Consider the following 17,961-nt stretch of genomic DNA (forward strand, 5'->3'; position numbering starts at 1 on the left):
GATGTATTTAATACTTTTAGTGTAACATGTGCACCTAGATCATATACGACTGTTCATCCTTGCGAGACCTGGTAATGCAGACAGATTTATACATCCTATGACATGTCTGCTTATTTTTTCTTCATATTTTTGTATTGTATTATTGCATGATAATAATAGAACAATGGTTAACTCATAATAATTGTCACCAAGCACTCAATGTAGTAACATCCTGAATGTGTGACACACATTCTGTTGAATCCATGAATTGTGTTATTTTTTATCTGTATTGACTCTCATTTCTGAATCATGGCAATTATGGATCTGTTGTTTGTAATGCTGAAAGAAGAAATCTTCAGGGGCATGTTGGTAGTGTGGTAGTGTGATAGTGTTGACTTGCCACATACTCCCATGTCTCGTTTAACTTTATATACTATATACTGCTTTACTATAGGCCGATTTTCTGTTTGCTCTAAGAGCAGTTTTCTGCCTTTTTTTTCTTTTAGAACACTTTATGTCTTGTGTGGAAGGAGTGCAGGAATTGGCAGGATGCAGAAACACCCATTGGGGATTTTAGAAGAAATCTATAACTCTCTTCTGCTCTGCTTCAGAGTAGAGTGAAGGCCGTGCACTCTGATCTTATTCTGCGAATAATCTAAAAGCCTCTTGATGTCTTCATGTTGCTCATCTGACTCAACCAGCGCCATACAAGATGTAGCTGGGAAGAATAATGACTTGCCACTCATATTACATAAACACTTACCAACTGTCTTTCTATATCATAATGTAAGGGTTCTAGTTAGGTTTTATCCTTTTTAACCAAGCCACTGTACTTCTAAAATGATCTTACTTTACTGTACTGCAAGCTCAGAGCTCTGCAGACTGGATTCATTCATATCGTATTGATCACATAGATGAGCCTGCCTGAATCCTGGGACAGCTTCACTTTTCTGTTGTTTCTCTTTGTCATATGGTTTCTCTTTCAGCTCTCTTAAAATGAAGGTGAATGTATAGAAAATAAACAAAGGGTAAAATAACAGCATGAACATTTTTTATATACGTACCAACAAATGATAAAAAATAAACGTGAAGAAAACAAGATCAGATCAACTTCACAGTCACACAGCTAGGATTCCATCACACTCTGTGACCACGCAATGTCTGGGACCACACAAATTATGACGCTCACACACAATGAGAGACATATCTTCAGACTCCTATCCACGCGAAACACATCTAGAGAAATTCAATGTCCCTGCAGAATCAAATACAGTATAAATACAAAAAATAAAAAGTAAAGAATAAAACAAAAAAATCAATTATCAAGCAAATACCATTCATCATCACATTAATGTCCAAGAGAGCTATGTTACTCTTGTTTGTGGAACCAAAAATTAAAAAAAAAAATACAATCACTTACCATCGAATCAAAAATAACAATCAATTAAATGCAAACTGACCGGGTTATAGTCATTCAAAAACGGCCGCATTATATAGACTTAACAGCAAAAAGAAATAAAAACTGCAATACAAAGTAGTGGAGAAGAGGAGAAGAGACCACGAGAGAAGCCTGCTGTAATGGTCCGTTAATGCTGCTGCAAACTGCGCTCACAACCACTGTATGACAGACGACTATCAGCTGGGTGAAAAAAGAAAAAAAGAAAATTAATTATATACTATTTTTTTTTCCAAACAACAAAAAATAAATTTATCTCGCGGGGGCGGGCGGAAATAAAAAAAAGCTAAAGAGAGACAACAGAAAAGCCTATAGACATAATGATCACTGAATAAAGAATGTACAAAAGAGAGACAAAAAAACACGTGCAAAACGAGAAGAATACTCACACAACAAGAAGCAGAGGAAAACACTCAACACAGTTACTAGAAAACATTGAAACAACTCCACTTTTCCTGAACTAAAAATTCTCAACAATGCCGCCCCTCTCTCTGCTACCAATTCCTCTCAAAACACTATTACTCCTGTCTATCACTTTGAATTAACACAGTTATCCTTTTGCTAGAAACAAGGACGCCGGGTTGAGAGGGCAATACTATTAGGACACCCTTATATATATATATAACATATTACACAAGTACTTAACATTTATACTATCTTTAGTTTTATGTTTCGTTTAAATATTTGTCTTTGACATAGTATTCTCTGGTGCTGCTCCTTACACATCATGCATGACTTGTATTGATGTATTTAATACTTTTAGTGTTAACATGTGCACCTAGATCATATACAGACTGTTCATCCCTTGCGAGACCTGGTAATGCAGACAGATTTTATACATCCTATGACATGTCTGCTTATTTTTTCTTCATATTTTTGTATTGTATTATTGCATGATAATAATAGAACAATGGTTAACTCATAATAATTGTCACCAAGCACTCAATGTAGTAACATCCTGAATGTGTGACACACATTCTGTTGAATCCATGAATTGTGTTATTTTTATCTGTATTGACTCTCATTTCTGAATCATGGCAATTATGGATCTGTTGTTTGTAATGCTGAAAGAAGAAATCTTCAGGGGCATGTGGTAGTGTGGTAGTGTGATAGTGTTGACTTGCCACATACTGCCCATGTCTCGTAACTTTATATACTATATACTGCTATACTATAGGCCGATTTTCTGTTTGCTCTAAGAGCAGTTTTCTGCCTTTTTTTTCTTTTAGAACACTTTATGTCTTGTGTGGAAGGAGGTGCAGGAATTGGCAGGATGCAGAAACACCCATTGGGGATTTTAGAAGAAATCTATAACTCTCTTCTGCTCTGCTTTCAGAGTAGAGATGAAGGCCGTGCAGCTCTGATCTTATTCTGCGAATAATCTAAAAGCCTCTTGATGTCTTCATGTTGCTCATCTGACTCAACCAGCGCAATACAAGATGTAGCTGGGAAGAATAATGACTTGCCACTCATATTACATAAGCACTTACCAACTGTCTTTCTATATCATAATGTAAGGGTTCTAGTTAGGTTTTATCCTTTTTAACCAAGCCACTGTACTTCTAAACTGATCTTACTTTACTGTACTGCAAGCTCAGAGCTCTGCAGACTGGATTCATTCATATCAGTATGTGAATCACCAATAGATGAGCCGTGCCTGAATCCTGGGACAGCTTCACTTTTCTTGTTGTTTCTCTTTGTCATATGGTTTCTCTTTCAGCTCTCATTAAAATGAAGTTGAATGTATAGAAAATAAACAAAGGGTAAAATAACAGCATGAACATATAGCAGCATGTAAAGAGTATCTAAGACCCAACAGAGAATAGGTGACAACAAATCCTTTTACTCCTTGCATCACTGATCACTTGTCCAATTCCTTTTTGTATTGATATGTTTTTATCTTCGATTTCTTTTTCCTTTCTAGTCTCTGGTTACTGGTGACTAATCAGGGACTCACAAAACTTATTAGAACAGAAACTCTCCAGTCTTTGTTGACTGTGTGAAAAATAAATACTGTGGTAGTTCCACTTTTTCACCCCCCCCCTCTCTGCCCACACAACACACTTCCACTCTGGATGTAGTGTTTTTGAGAGGTCTGGGTCAGCTTGACGTGGGAGTGATGAAGGGATGGAGTTTGTTGTGGAAAACAGACTGATGTGCTAAACTTAGAGGCAAAGGTAAAGTTTTCTGAGACACCTGTAGTTCAAATTTTCTCTCTCGCTGCAAGATCTCTGCACACACATCAATGTTCTTTGCCTTTTGCTTGGTCAGATTTTTATTCATATTTCTTAGACTAAGTGCAGAGCTCTCTTCATGCTGTTATTGACAATATTGCCAAAAGAAAATGTCCAACCACCATCTGTCCCACCACCTGTTGCGCTAGACACTTTCCCTTAGGCAGAAAAATGCTAAGTTAGATTTAGGAGTGATTATTCTTATTATATGCACAATAGCTAATCAATAATTAAAATTATTTAAGTGTTGCTCTCATGGTGAGATTTCTATACATGTGACAGGGAATAAGAAATGCTCAACATATCATTGCGCATTAATATTTTTGTCTCCTTGAGTCCGATCCGGGTGTGTCAGTCACTGAGGATTAGGCAAGAATAAAATCAATGAACAGGAATGTTACACCCCTGCTCAGGGCAAACTCCCATCTATTTCTTTACAAATAAAATGTAATTTGTTTTAACCTCCTCTCTTCTACCAGTTCTTCCACTTCTCTTCACGGGCGTTCCCCCCGCCTGAGGGTCAGTTCGTGGGTCGTATCCAGTGGCAGGGAACCCCTGCACGCGGGGATGCCTCCATCTCTCTGATCAACGCCACGCTGAATGATAATGGGACCTACACATGCTCAGTCAGAAACCCTCCTGACGTCCATGGGTCCCCGACTTCACACACTGTACTCACCGTCACACCCAAGGGTAAGACAGCACACATACACTTCCTTGGCTTCTAATTTCCTCTGCCAAGGAGGTTGTTTTCAACTGTTTGTTGGCTTGCTTTTTTGTCAGCAGGATTATACAAAAAGAACTGAACCGATTTATACCAAAACTTGGTGGAGGGATGGGGCATAGGCCAGAACCCATTAAAGTTTGGTGTGGATCAGTTCTTTCTCAGGAAATAATATTGAATCTTGATCCTTTTTTCCTTTTATTTTTCTATTATAAGAGACAAACATGTTGGCTTGTTTGGCCTAGGCAAAGGTATGCACTTTACTGAGCGCCATTCTAGTTTCACTATGTCAAAAAAACATAGTAATTTAACTTCCTATGGCTTCTTCAAAACTTTGAACACTTGAATCAATGCAAGACATCAGCTGTCAGATCTGGACTCTTATAATGTAGTCCAGATGCATTTATTTATCAATGTTTGTCCTGATTTCACCTTAGGTGTCTGGATCTGGCTTTTCCTGCAATTAATTGTGTACTGTATACATGCAGTGACAGCACTGAGAGGAAGAAGCTTCCACTGACTGCCACATATTTCTTGTAGCAGACTAATCCAAACATCTCGTTAGTGTTTGTATAAGGCTGTCATGATGTTAGTTCTTTTGACTCATATGTATTTGCCTGCCTCTGCTGTCAGCAGACTGTTGATGCTTAGAAGCATGGATGCAGTGGAGGGTAACTCATTAGATCTAACTTATGTACTTTTACAGACTGATATAAATAATTGTGAAAGTCATCATACTAAAAATAAATAAAATGTTTTAATGTTAATGAAGACCAGGGTTCTATAAAACAGTAGTTGGTATTTTGGGAAATACGCTTACTTGATTTTCTTGTTCAGGGACAAGATCGTAGCCACCTCCACATCTGCGCAGTGAATATGTAAATACTGAAGCGCCCACCAGCGCTGCTGAAGCTTACTAACATGTTATATGACTGGTCCTAGCCAAGACACATAATGCCATGGATAACAGTGACTTGTTGTTTTCACATTTCAGTTTTTGTACAGATTAACAAACACAATATAATGTGTTAATTAGAGGTGGTGGTTTAAACATAGCCAGGCCAGCTGTTTCCCCGTTTCCAGTCTTTGTGCTAAGCTAAGCTAAACTAACCAGCTGCGTGTTCACTGTACAGGCATGAGATTGGTATCAATCTTTTCATCTCACTCTTGGTAAGAAAGCAAAAAAGTTTATTTTCTTGGTAAGAAAGCAAAAAAGTTTATTTTCCAAAAAAGAAAAGAGGTATGTTTTTCTGAATTTGTAACAGTCTTATTCGATTGTTTATTTAGTGCAAGTGCACATTTATGACTGCTATATTTACTGTGTGTGATGTATACAGTGTGTATGTACAGTATATAATGAATGCTTTGCAGATGGTATAACGTCATGTGTATGTGTTGTTATAAACAGCCTGTTAACACCAGTCCATCTGAGTGACCTCGCCTCCTTCTCCCTCCACAGCCCCCAGCATTCACTTCTCTGATGTTGCGGTTCTCCTCGCTTTCATCCTCATCCCCTCCACTGTCGTCACCCTCATTCTGATTGGACGGATGTTCTGTCCCAAGAAACAACACAACCAATCGAAGGGCTACAGATCACCCATAGAGGTCACAGAGGGGTGAGTAGTTTCAATCAGCCAATCACTGCTGTGGGTCAGTCAGTCAGTCAGTCAGTCATTGCAGCCTTTGATGGTTATGGATGTGGCTCTGCATTGCCAGTTTGATGAAGGTTAAACAAGAATCTGAATTTGAGTCAGGGGTCTGATTCCCAAAGGATCTGCCTGTCGTAGAAAGTTGCAGTGAATCAGTGAGAGGTCCGGCACTAATGTCTGCAATTAGCTCATCTACAGGCAGGTTTATAGTGCGACACTCTGTGGTTTAAAGTCACACTGGAGCTGGTATTTGCTCTTTGGACTGGAGTAATACAGGGATATAAACGAACAAGCGTTACTCCACTGTAATACATGTGGAACAGATTGCATAAATTACCTTGACAGATTATATAACCAGTGAGCAGCAACTCAAGTTCACATCCGTCTGTTATCTTTGTTTTTATTATTCAGAAAAGGTCAATGTTGTCATTATTTGCTTTGACCTCAGAAGCTACATCATTTTAAAAAAAATAAATAAATACATGTGTACAGTGTATAGTGAACATCCAGCACTATCTAAACTGCAGCATTACAACATCTCCTTTTTTGTTTTCTTTCCATTGTTGTCTTTATTTGGAATTCCCAAATCCACAATAGACGACCCTGTAAGCTGCATTCAAGCGTCTTCTTACAGCAGGAAACGGGACACATTTTTAAAAGAATAGTGGATTTTGGGCCAAGAGTTAGATGAGAAGATTAATCTCATTCTAATACATAAACAGTAAATATGAAGCTGGAGCTAGCAGCTGGACAGTTTAGTTAACATGAACACAGGCCAAAAATATGCTGTTTTTAAACTTGAGTTAATCTACAGATATAAACAAATGATATACAGTGTGTTCATTAGTGAGCTTTATAGGTGCTGGTAGACAGTGTTTGTTACCTTTGGACCAAACCAGATTAGTGGTATCTCTGTGTCCAGTCTTTATGCTAAGCTAAGCTAATTGTGTGCTCACTCTAGCTCTATATTGAATGGACAGACACAAGAGTGTAATTGTTCTTCTCATCCAACTCTCACCACAAAAGAGGAATTAACATACAGTGGAAACTGCTTATAGTGAACAGCTCTGCCCAGGTCAAATTGATCACAACAAGCACATGACTGTTATAACCAAAATTCTTTTCCTTTTTCTTTATTTCTCATGAGGATTGACATTTGCATATTTATGACATAAATATAAAGTAATGAAAGGGACAGCCAAGCTATTTACTAATTTAAAGATTAAAACATAAATTAAAATAACATGAACTGCAGTGTGGCTCTCTCCTGCTCCAAGGCCAGTCTGACTAGTCAGGGTGAAAGCTGAACTCATTGAGCCACTGTTGAAGATATCACATGGTGCATACACACAATCACACACTCGCACGCACTTACACAGAGAGTACAAAGACTACAACGGTTTAAAGTTTTCTCTCCATATGTTGTCATGCGTGAAAAGACCCAAAGGGAGCACTGAGAGCGGACTGCTTGATATCTCTAAGTGAATTATTTACACAGCATTTGTATAGGAATGATTCTGCCCCAAGCTTTTTGATCCATAAAAGCCAGCTGATCACTGTATTTCCTCAAATGTTTAATTAATCTTTTAATGTGTAGTATAGAAATCACTCTTGGTGAGAATGTGCTTAAATCATTGTACTATGTTTGTTGTAAGTCAGTAAAGTCTGAGAGTAAAGCCTTAGTTCAAACATTTATAAGTTATTCAGAATCAGATTTATTTGTCATTTCCATAATATCTACTTTGTGTTTTCTTGCGTGATTGCTGTCTCGAAATCAGTCAATACACCTTAAATGTCAATATGACAACTATGACTATTTTGTTTGTTTTTATTAGCTCTCTACATGACGGGGTAACGTCAGTTTACCCAATGAGCGAGAGAGAAAGAGGAGTGGCCAAAAAAGCGAGTGTGTCCCTCATTGACCCCAGAAGTTCTTTTTACCACCATATAAAGCAGCAGGATCCGAAACTGAGCTAAATGACGTGTTCTGTCTGTCTGTTTGTCGATCTCTTCGGCGTGTGTGTACGTGTTGCAAGCGTCAGTTATATGCAGTTATATAAGTTAAACTGTGGCAGGCAAATTAAATTTAGTATTAATTTAATGCTACAAATACTAAGAAACTACATTGATGGGAAAACAAGTCAAAAAATTGTCTTGACATTTGCAAAGGCATGAGCAATTGGCGATCATTCTAATGATCGTCGATCACTGATACCATCGTCCATTGGCACAACCCTACTGTGAACGCACCCAAGATGCATTGAGGACGCATTTGAGATCTGATCACTCGGACCACATTCAAAGGTGGGGTGTGTGTGTGTGTGTGTGTGTGTGTGTGTGTGTGTGTGTGTGTGTGTCCACATTCTTTTAGCAGTGTGAACACAAATGCATCATGGGCCACACTGAAGGACGCCTACGTATACTGACATCCTCTGACACAGTCTGATCAGTCCCGCCACAGTTTCATAGGCCCTGTTCAGACCTGGTATTAACATCTGTCTCGGGTGATCCGATCACATGTGGACAGCTCTCAGTTCGTCAGTTCACACCTGACTTTATAACGCGTCTCCACATGCGTTTCGATTGACCACTTGTGATCGGATCTCACTTCCCTGCTTTTATGCAAATAAACAGGTATGAGTTGTTGTTTATAGCCAATCGACAGACGGGTCCGTTGTTAATGTGCTCATGTGTTTGTCTTTATTTACAGTCTATGGTGTGTGTGAGAGCGAGCGAGTGGGGCACGGAGGGGTTATTTGTGTATAAAGCAGGTAGGAGAGATGCAATCACAAGTGGTCAATCGGGACGCATGTGGAGACGCAAGTCAGGTGTGAACTGACGTACTTGCAGCTGTCCACTTGTGATCGGTTCACTGAAGACGCATGTTAATACTAGTGCTGATCGATTAATCTTGTCATCGCGATATAAACTTGCAATAAACACATCGCAATAGACTGACTGAAACGTGTAGAATTAGAAAAAATTTTTTTATTTATTCATGCCATGCATGCAGGGTTTTCATGGGGCAGGGCATGTGTGCTGCAGCCTCACACGCACACACACACACACACACACACACACACACACACACACAGCACAGAGGCGGCAGTGGAGACCAGTGAGGAGTGAACTTTGCACTAGAGCTGAAAACAATCACGGTCGTAGCTCTGTGAGTGTCCTCACAACTTTTGCGCGTAAAAAAGCAATTAGCATCCTTCATCACACCACCTGTTCAACAAGACTTAAACACAAAGAAAGGCAACATCTCCATCCATGTTGTTCACGATCGCAGCATGCTAATGTCAACCTAATAGTGAACTGTTATAAACAAGCTAAAAGGAAAACTTTCTGTGTGTAGACTGCAGCTTCATTTGCTGTAAACTTCTAGCTGCAGTCTGAGACAGCAGCCTCCCCCCTCTCCGCAATGTTACCTGCAGCACAGGGAGGAGGATGGACGAGATGACCTTTTGTCTGTGTTCTTCATTCACCTTTGCTCAGCAAAACTGTGTGTGCACACTTCAATATTTGTTTATTTATCACATTTAATATCGTCAATAAACAGTATCGCCGCGCATCGCAAATTTTCCTCACATCGTGCAGGTCTAGAGTGAGATATCGTTCTCCACTGGTCAGGGGCTGTATGACAGAGACACATTAAAAAGAAGACATATTGAAAAGACAAGTTGCATATTTAAAAAGAGGGACACATTTTGTGCATTGTATGATACAGTAACTTAGGCACTGGTTTATTTTACAATGATGAGTATGTTTTAAAGTATTGTTGTTCAAATGACATTTTCCTCATTCACACCTATGAAGCATGTAAACACTGTGTCAAAATGTAACAAGCAGGCTTTGTTATTGTAGTGAGTGCCATTAATGTCATTACTGACCAGCTTTTGTTGTCCATTCCACATCCATCAGAGAGGAGTACGGCATCCACCCACCGGGGTCCAAAGTAAAGAGGGCCACATGCTGTGACCTATATTTGATGGTACAGTACCGAACATTTCATTATAGCACAATACCTTTCAATACATAAATAACTTAATGAGACATGTCTGCCAGATCTGTTTCACATGTTTAATTTTATATGCCCTCTGAGTCTGACAACAGGACTTGATGGTTCATAAAATATTGATTTCTCCGATGTAGTTATTTTGTCTGGGTCTATATTGTATATGTGTGTGTGTGTGTGTGTGTCTCTGTCTGTATGTAGCTTCACCTGACTGTCTAGTTTTCTGCTTCTCCAGTGTCTCCAGGACTCAGATGATGAAGAGGAGCATTACAACCTGAAAAAGCAGCCTCCCACAGACGAAGGCTTTGCTGAGTCTCAGTGCTAGAGAACCCTGGTGGTTGGGAGATGTAACTGCAACATATGGACCCACATGGTGCCTTTAAAAATGGGAGGTACTGAATAGGAATCAATTCTGGATTCATGTCTTCTGTGCCACCATCAACCACTCACCCAGTCACTATGGTGAATGATTTAACTTTTTGTTGTGACCCCTTTTCCTATTTTTGTCTTGAGACAGTCTGAATTGTTCAACTTCACATGACACTCACTCTCTAAAATACAGACTGCCACTAATTTGATTACCTTTTGTCCATGAGCTAAATGTCTAAAGGTTTCCCTGGAACCACTTCACAGCTTTTACACCAGTGTGCTGTGAGGCATCAGAGGTATTCATTCCTTAATCTGAGAGCTCGTGGTTTTGATGAGACATTTGTTTGTTGTGTCTGTCGGTATCGTTCCGTGCATGCAAACACAAATACACAGACAAGCACTATATATATATATATATTTATATCTTTGATGATTTTTATGTTTCACTTTCTTATTGTGAAGGAGATAGATATGTTTTGTCTAATTTATTGCTTGTGTCTGAGCGGCTGTACTGTATGAAACCTGCTTCTGTTGAGCTGTAGTGGAATATTTCTGTTATATCCTTAACATTTTGAGAGAAAATAAATGGTTTGATTTGGAACATTAGTTGTGACCACTTAATACTATTGATACACAACACTACAATATCTTTGAAATATTTTTCAGAATTTTACTCTACCATGTCAGCGGTAAATGTGTGTGTGCCATCGTTCCACTCAGTATACTTTGAGGATGTCTGGATGTAGAGTTTTGATTTTGAAAAATTAGCCTGCTAGTGTTGATTAATGTTTTAGAAATGTTTTTGCATAAATAAATAGTTTATGGCTTTGTGAGAGGATGAACATGACTACACTAAGTTGATATAAAGAATTTGTTAATTACATTAATGCATCTTCGTTAGCAAACAGGAGACCATTTGTTAGCAAAGCTGATAACATACGGCCACCATATTCTCCTCCAGCTCTCTCTTTGTTTGGTCTGTTGCACTATTCATGAATGAGTCTCTTCCACTATTCATGAATGTTCTTGAATATTCCTTTAAAAACTCTGAGGACAGGCTGGAGTCACACAGCTTCACTCGCAAATTGCGGCAGCATCTGTCTCATCTGCGCGGTTGTGGGACTAGAGAGTCATGAAAAGACCTAATAAAAAGCTGCCAAATGGAACACAGAAAACGATAAGTCCTCATTCTGTCTCATTTCTTTTCTATTTCTCATTCAGCTCATTCATGCCCTCTAAGTTTTAATAATTCACACACAGCTATGGTGAAACAATTATCATTCCTGCTTCATCTGAACTACCATGGCAACAACTTACTGATGTCAGGCAGGGAAAAAAAATATTTAAAAAATTGATTGAAGAAAGAATGTACTGATAACTGACTGCCTGGACATCATTTTCTGCATAAACCTTGTTGGAGATGGGGGGTTATTCAGATTTTTTTATTTTTATTACCCAGGCTGAACGGTCATAATATTGTCACTGCCTGATAGTGTATCATTTACATGCACATATTTCACTGTAGATCTGCTTATTCGGCTGTCAAGTTATTGTTACTGGCTGCAAATCACAGCAAGTGTTAACAGTGAAATACAAAACTCTCCTAGGAAGAGGAGGCCACACCCACCAGCAATGGCTGAACCAGCTCCACCCTTGCCACTGAAAATTCATGTCCAGTGAGTGCACTGATCAGTGATGTCAGGATGTGCATGATACCTTGGTAAGTAGCATCATATTCAGATTGTATGACCATAAATTCAGTCTTTGATTTGTCACATTTTGAAGATGCACAGTTCCTCAGGCAACAAGTTAGTTGTTGCCATTAAGGACCAGATTATTCCTTAACACACTGTTTCCCAACCTGGTGATCAGGACCTCACGAGGGGTCCCAGGATCAGGATTTTTTTATTGAATTATTATTATTTAATTCAGGGTCACCAAGCCAAAAAGGGTTGGTACCATCACATACAAAGTCCTTCAAGAACAAAGATATAACACTACAAGGCAATATAAATCACCAGCTTGAGTCTGTTAATACCAAAAGCACAGCACAGGCCATAATCAAGTGAACTTTTGTTAATGGAGCTCTGGAAGTGCCTCTTGTTTAAAGTATTGCAATAAATAATCTTATAGTGTTATTGATTAAAATTCTCTTTATGTAATTAACCATGGACAAAATGTGCAACTAATGTCGTCGACAATATTGAAAAGAACCTTTGGGGTAAAAAGCAGACTATAATTTCTTTCCAGTCTCCTTTCTTCCGACTTAGTAAATTGAGTCTTCATGTGACATTGTTGAGTGCAGCTTTGTCAGATGTTGGAGTCATGTCCCAGTTGATGAGTAGACACCCAGTCCACTTTTATTTTAGTATGACTATCGAGAAAACCTTTGATTTGCCCTGTCTGGTTCAGAAAGAGAGAGAGAGAGAGAGCGTGGGAGGGAAGAGCAGTTTGGTTATGGCCAAACTAAATGTTTAAACTTTGTAGGTACAGGACCAAATTTAAAAATATAACTTGAGAGACTAATACCAGGTTGAAATTCAATTTGGGCTTCACGGAACATTGTGCAGTATGCTTGATCACTTGATCTCAAAAGAAAAAAAAAAGGAATTCAAAGTGAAATGCATCTGACAGTTTATATGAGTTTCAATTCTGTTTGTGTCTGCAGACAGATAAGAGTTGTATAGCAAATACCTCTCAAATGATTAGAATGATGCACTGGTATATTGCATATGCTTTGGTTGAATTACAGTTAAATGTATTACGTCTAGAGTGAATGTAGACCAGACAGGAAGTCAAACTCTTGATGTCTTGTCTGGAGTTTTTTTTAGGGGAACGCTGCACATAAAGAATCAAATGGCCGCTCTGGCTCAATATTCTGTATGTACCTTCAGTCTAAATCTAAATTTCATTAACATTTCATTTGACAATGAAATGACAATCAAGGCACAAATAAGATGAATGGCTTGCATTGAGATTATTCCTATTATTGATTCTACACTCTTGTACTCTTGACCATTTGGCCGGTTCCATATTTCAGCATAATTCAATTCTCTGCTTTTTGGTTTTGGATAAAGTCTGCGTGCACTGCGTTTCCCCTGGGAATTTTAAATGCTACACAAATCTTGAAAAATCTGATGGCGGTGTGAGTATCAAGGATTTGACTTGTTGCCATAAAACATAACTCCGTCCACAGCAACTTTTGGCTGTACCATGATCAAACTTAAACTTATATAATTGTATTTGTACTTTCAGGGAGACATTAAGGTAAGGTAGAGACTTTTTTAAAAATCCATATGTGATCACATTGTGTAACAGGAAGATTTATGCTATTAAATCCTTTTCTTTTGCACTCGACTAGCAAAGGTTTCATTGTGACATTTAGCCACTGAGGCATACACGTCTTAGCAGTGGCTTCATTGTGATGCTTCCTTTTGACATTTGGTCTTATCAAATTCTTGTCCTCACTGATTGTCAGCTGTGGTTCCTCTCCAGTGACGCTCAATGAAATCCGCTCAACAGTGAATCACTTTCTTATGTGTGACATTTTGGCAGCTTCCACTCACATTTTATTTATTTATTTTTACCCCCACAGGTATTACTGGTGTTTAGCTGTAATAGCACCCATAATGATTCAGCTAGCATGAAAAAGACACGAGTGTGGGTCACTCTGCAGGTAATAGTGATGTTTAGTGTAAAAAGGTCACTTGTGATAGATGTTTACTTTCCATTCATCGCTGTAACATGACAATCTCTGAGTGACAGTGTAATCAGGTCTCCATTACATACACACACTACTGCACAGTACATGTGAAGCTGTTCCATCTGCACTGCCTGAGTTTGTGTTAGCATCATATATAGAACATCCTGTTTCTGTTCAAAACTAAATTAGACCCTAAGCAACACAATTTTCTACATCTTCATACAGGTCGGTTTCTTGATTACAATGGTTATGGTAAATTTGTCGTAATTGGTTTTTACCTTAATATTCCTTATACACCTTGCAGTTGGTAGTCTGCATGTGAATCTCATTGCCTTTCACAGATACAGTGACCTTTCACAGCACAAATGAGGAGCTTCATCACCGTCAGTCTGAAAGGACAGACTGTGCTATTGATGTGCAATGCAGCAAACTACTGTATATCATACAATACATGAACATTTTCCAAAGTGAAACCAAGTGGGAAGAGTGAGTAGAGTGAAGTCAAGATGTTCATTTAAAAATAGACGTCTAATTTTTACAAGTGCCTTGTTTCATCTTAAAAGTGAAAAGCAATATAAGTAATGTGAACTGCAGAGAATTAAAGGCAGTATAAAAATCAATGTGGTCTGTGCCATACCTTAATTCTCCAAGGTTTTCTTGCACAGTTGCCATACTTCACATGCAACACTTACAGTATGCTATACTGAAATATAAATAGTTCCCAAAAAGTAGGACAACTAACACTGCTCTGCTCAGGAAGCACACCCAAATAGATTGAGGAGCAAATAACCCATCATTAGATGATGATGTGACAAAGTTTTGCGGAGAGGACTGAAATAGTAAACTGATAACGCATTGCAAATTGGCTGTCCCATTTTTGTGACTTCATTTTTAATAATAAACCACACTTTAATCACAAAAATGGCTTTGTAATCACAGTAAGTAACAGAAAGCCATACTGTAGACAATGACTGTTTCTCGATATTGGCAGGACAGTGTGACATTATTGATCTCTGTGGTCTGTACAACAGCAGATTCAGCTGCTTAACGGAACAATCAAGCCACTGGACATGGATTAGCATACTAAGACATAAAGGGAAAGAGCAGCTACTTTAGGCCGGGTCAGTTTGCCGTCAACTGCCGGCCAACCTGCAGCAGCTGCAGATGGATTGTGTTCAAAGACCATCCCACACAGTCTCTGTTTCTTTGGCTACCACCGCCTCGGCCTCGACTTCGGCTTGATTTGGCTCTTGGGAAATTGAGGGCTTGGATTTTTATTTTTCATTTAGAGAACCCCGCTCATTTTTAATAGGAGATTATTTTTTTTTAATTTCTCTCTTAAAGGATTTATTGTGGTGTTCCCAGTGAATAAATGTCTAAATGTTGATGCTGTAAACCTTTTCATCAGTGTGTAGCAAACAGCATTTGTTAAAATTGAGATTGAACAAATGCCTTTGGATCAAAATCTCTAACTAAATAGAATAAAACAGTAGAAGACATAGTTATATACAGATGGATGACAGTCAATGTTTTAGTGAGTTGCTGGTCAATCATGACTGTTTGTGTGTCATGCATTCTGTATATAGATTATATATTCACATTTGAGAAGCTGGAACCAATAAATATGTGACTTGTTTGCTAAATACTGACTAAAATCCATTATCAAAATTTTCGCATTTTAATTTTCTATCAATTAATTGGCTAATTGAGTAGTAAATTCATTATTTCATATTCCTGTGACTAGTGAAGGCCATAGCATATGATTCACTACAATTTCATACTCGTCAAACTCGTTTTGTTTCTGCACTCCTCATTTATTCAGTTTTCACTTGAATTCTTTGGCACAAACATTTCAGAAACAGGGTCTGGACAAAAAAAGTCAGTTCCCTTAAGGAAAGCACTTATCTGCTGGTTATTCCAGTAGCATGTCCCAGTAGAGGACATTGAACTGGCAGCTGTTCAGTATGAATGTGCATGGCTGTATAAAATTAAAGCAGGCCAGTGCTGAGAAAAGAAAGATCATGCGCACTCAGCAGAACCCTGCATTATTACAGAGTCTGTGTCATACAGTCTGCTATAGACCATGATGACACAGTGTGACACATAATGATGTAGTGCAGCCAAATAATGGTGCTAGATTTGCGTGTGTGATGTAGCAGCGACCACCGGGAAAGGCTGTGGCTCAGCGGAGCAGGTTAATGATTTCCCCTCAGTGAACTGGATGTGGAATAATCCTGTAAAAGAGAAGAATAGCAGAGCACAACCCCTGAGGACTCTTCCTCCCCCTCTCCCCCTCCACCCATCTATCTATCCATCCATCCATCCTTCCTTCCCTCCATCTCTCATCTGTCTATCCCCCTGTTCTCCATCCCTCCATCCTCATTGTGTCTGTAGCATCTGCTGGTGCTCGCCGGTGTCAGAGCGGGGGTGGGGACTCTTCTGACACCACAGTGTGTGTGTGTGTTTGTGTGTCTTGTGTGTATTATGAAAGACAAATAGAGAGTGTGGGTGTTTGCATGAGCATGCGCCTGCCTGCCTGCCTGACTGTACGGTAATGGTTATAAATGCAGTTGTGGGGATAATGCATGCGTTGTGCCTGCCCATTAAACTAGACTGTGTGCAAATGTGGGCACAGAGGGAGAAAAAAAGGGTGAGGAAGAGAAAAAGAGAAACAGTTTGCCTCGCCTGCCTGTCTGCCACACCCAGTCCTCTTGTTTCCTCCTCCTACCTTCATCTCTTTCTCTCTCTCGCTGGTTTATACGGTAAGAGCAGAGGGGGGTGGGGGGGGGGGGGGGGGGGTGGGTTGGTGGTGCGGGTGACGTGTCCTAAGAGCACAGAGAGTGTGTGTGTATGTGTGTATATGTGCACACATGATGCATGCGCCTAGCAATCATCACTGCTCCCTTTCACACGTCTCTCCTGGCAAGAGCTACTCCCGGCTGTGCCAGAAAACATGCTTTCGGCATCGCCGTGGCAATTTAGACACGGAGCTCACAGGCTCATAACACTGATCTCAGATCCAGAGAGTGTACAACACATAGTCTGAGAGGGAGCCTCAGCAATAATTTGGGACCCTCTTTTTTAAAAAAGACACCTACTTATGTGTGTGTGTAAGGGGAGGGGATAAAACAGAGGGGTAGTGGTGCTGTGAAGAGAAGCAAAAAGAAAGCACAATCAAAAAAGATATATCTGGGCAAAAAATTGAAGGTATCCAGTCAGTTATTAAGGGAGAGCCTTTTTAGGGTGGGGCCGCAGCTTTTGCTGGAGCCAGGCTGAAAGAGAGGAGGAGGAGGAGGGTGAGAAGATGTAGAAGAAAAGGAGTGCTGATCTAAAAGAGGTGGGGTGGGGGGGATCAAAAAATTGAAGGTATCCAGTCAGTTATTAAGGGAGAGCCTTTTTAGGGTGGGGCCGCAGCTTTTGCTGGAGCCAGGCTGAAAGAGAGGAGGAGGAGGAGGGTGAGAAGATGTAGAAGAAAAGGAGTGCTGATCTAAAAGAGGTGGGGTGGGGGTGGGGGTGGGGGGTTCATCACTATGAGTGAGAAGAGGAAGAGGAGGAGGAGGGGGAGGATGAGGAGGGGGATAGTGTGAAGGGAAGAGGGGAGGAGAGAGGGATGGGGGGAGTGAGGGAAAGGGAGGGGTTTAAAGGGTGGGCTTGTAGTCATTGTCAGGCAGCGAGTAGGAGAGAGAGAGAGAGAGGTGCGTCCAGGCAGACCGACTGAAGAGCGTGTGTGTGCAAACTGGGATGAGTAAAAGCACTGAGCAGCTTAGCTGTTGATACAGCCAGAGAGAAAGAGAGAGAGCGAGAGAGAGAGAGAGCGCGCGAGAGAGAG

General features: G+C 39.8%; 1 protein-coding gene across 1 annotated transcript in view; it reads left to right on the plus strand.

Annotated features, from left to right (window-relative positions):
* The window catches only part of mpzl3 (myelin protein zero like 3), a 21,529-nt gene extending 9,925 nt beyond the window's left edge, over nt 1–11,604 (plus strand). Inside the window, exons 3-6 of the mRNA XM_022760491.1 lie at nt 4,149–4,362; nt 5,853–6,009; nt 9,967–10,036; nt 10,296–11,604. Of these exons, the coding sequence (XP_022616212.1) occupies nt 4,149–4,362; nt 5,853–6,009; nt 9,967–10,036; nt 10,296–10,385 (531 nt within the window). The 3' untranslated portion in view covers nt 10,386–11,604. The remainder of the gene's footprint in view (nt 1–4,148; nt 4,363–5,852; nt 6,010–9,966; nt 10,037–10,295) is intronic.
* The last annotated feature ends 6,357 nt before the right edge of the window (nt 11,605–17,961 follow it).

This window comes from Seriola dumerili, unplaced genomic scaffold, assembly GCF_002260705.1.
Source record: "Seriola dumerili isolate Sdu_G_001 unplaced genomic scaffold, Sdu_1.0 BDQW01000337.1, whole genome shotgun sequence".
NCBI lineage: Eukaryota > Metazoa > Chordata > Actinopteri > Carangiformes > Carangidae > Seriola > Seriola dumerili.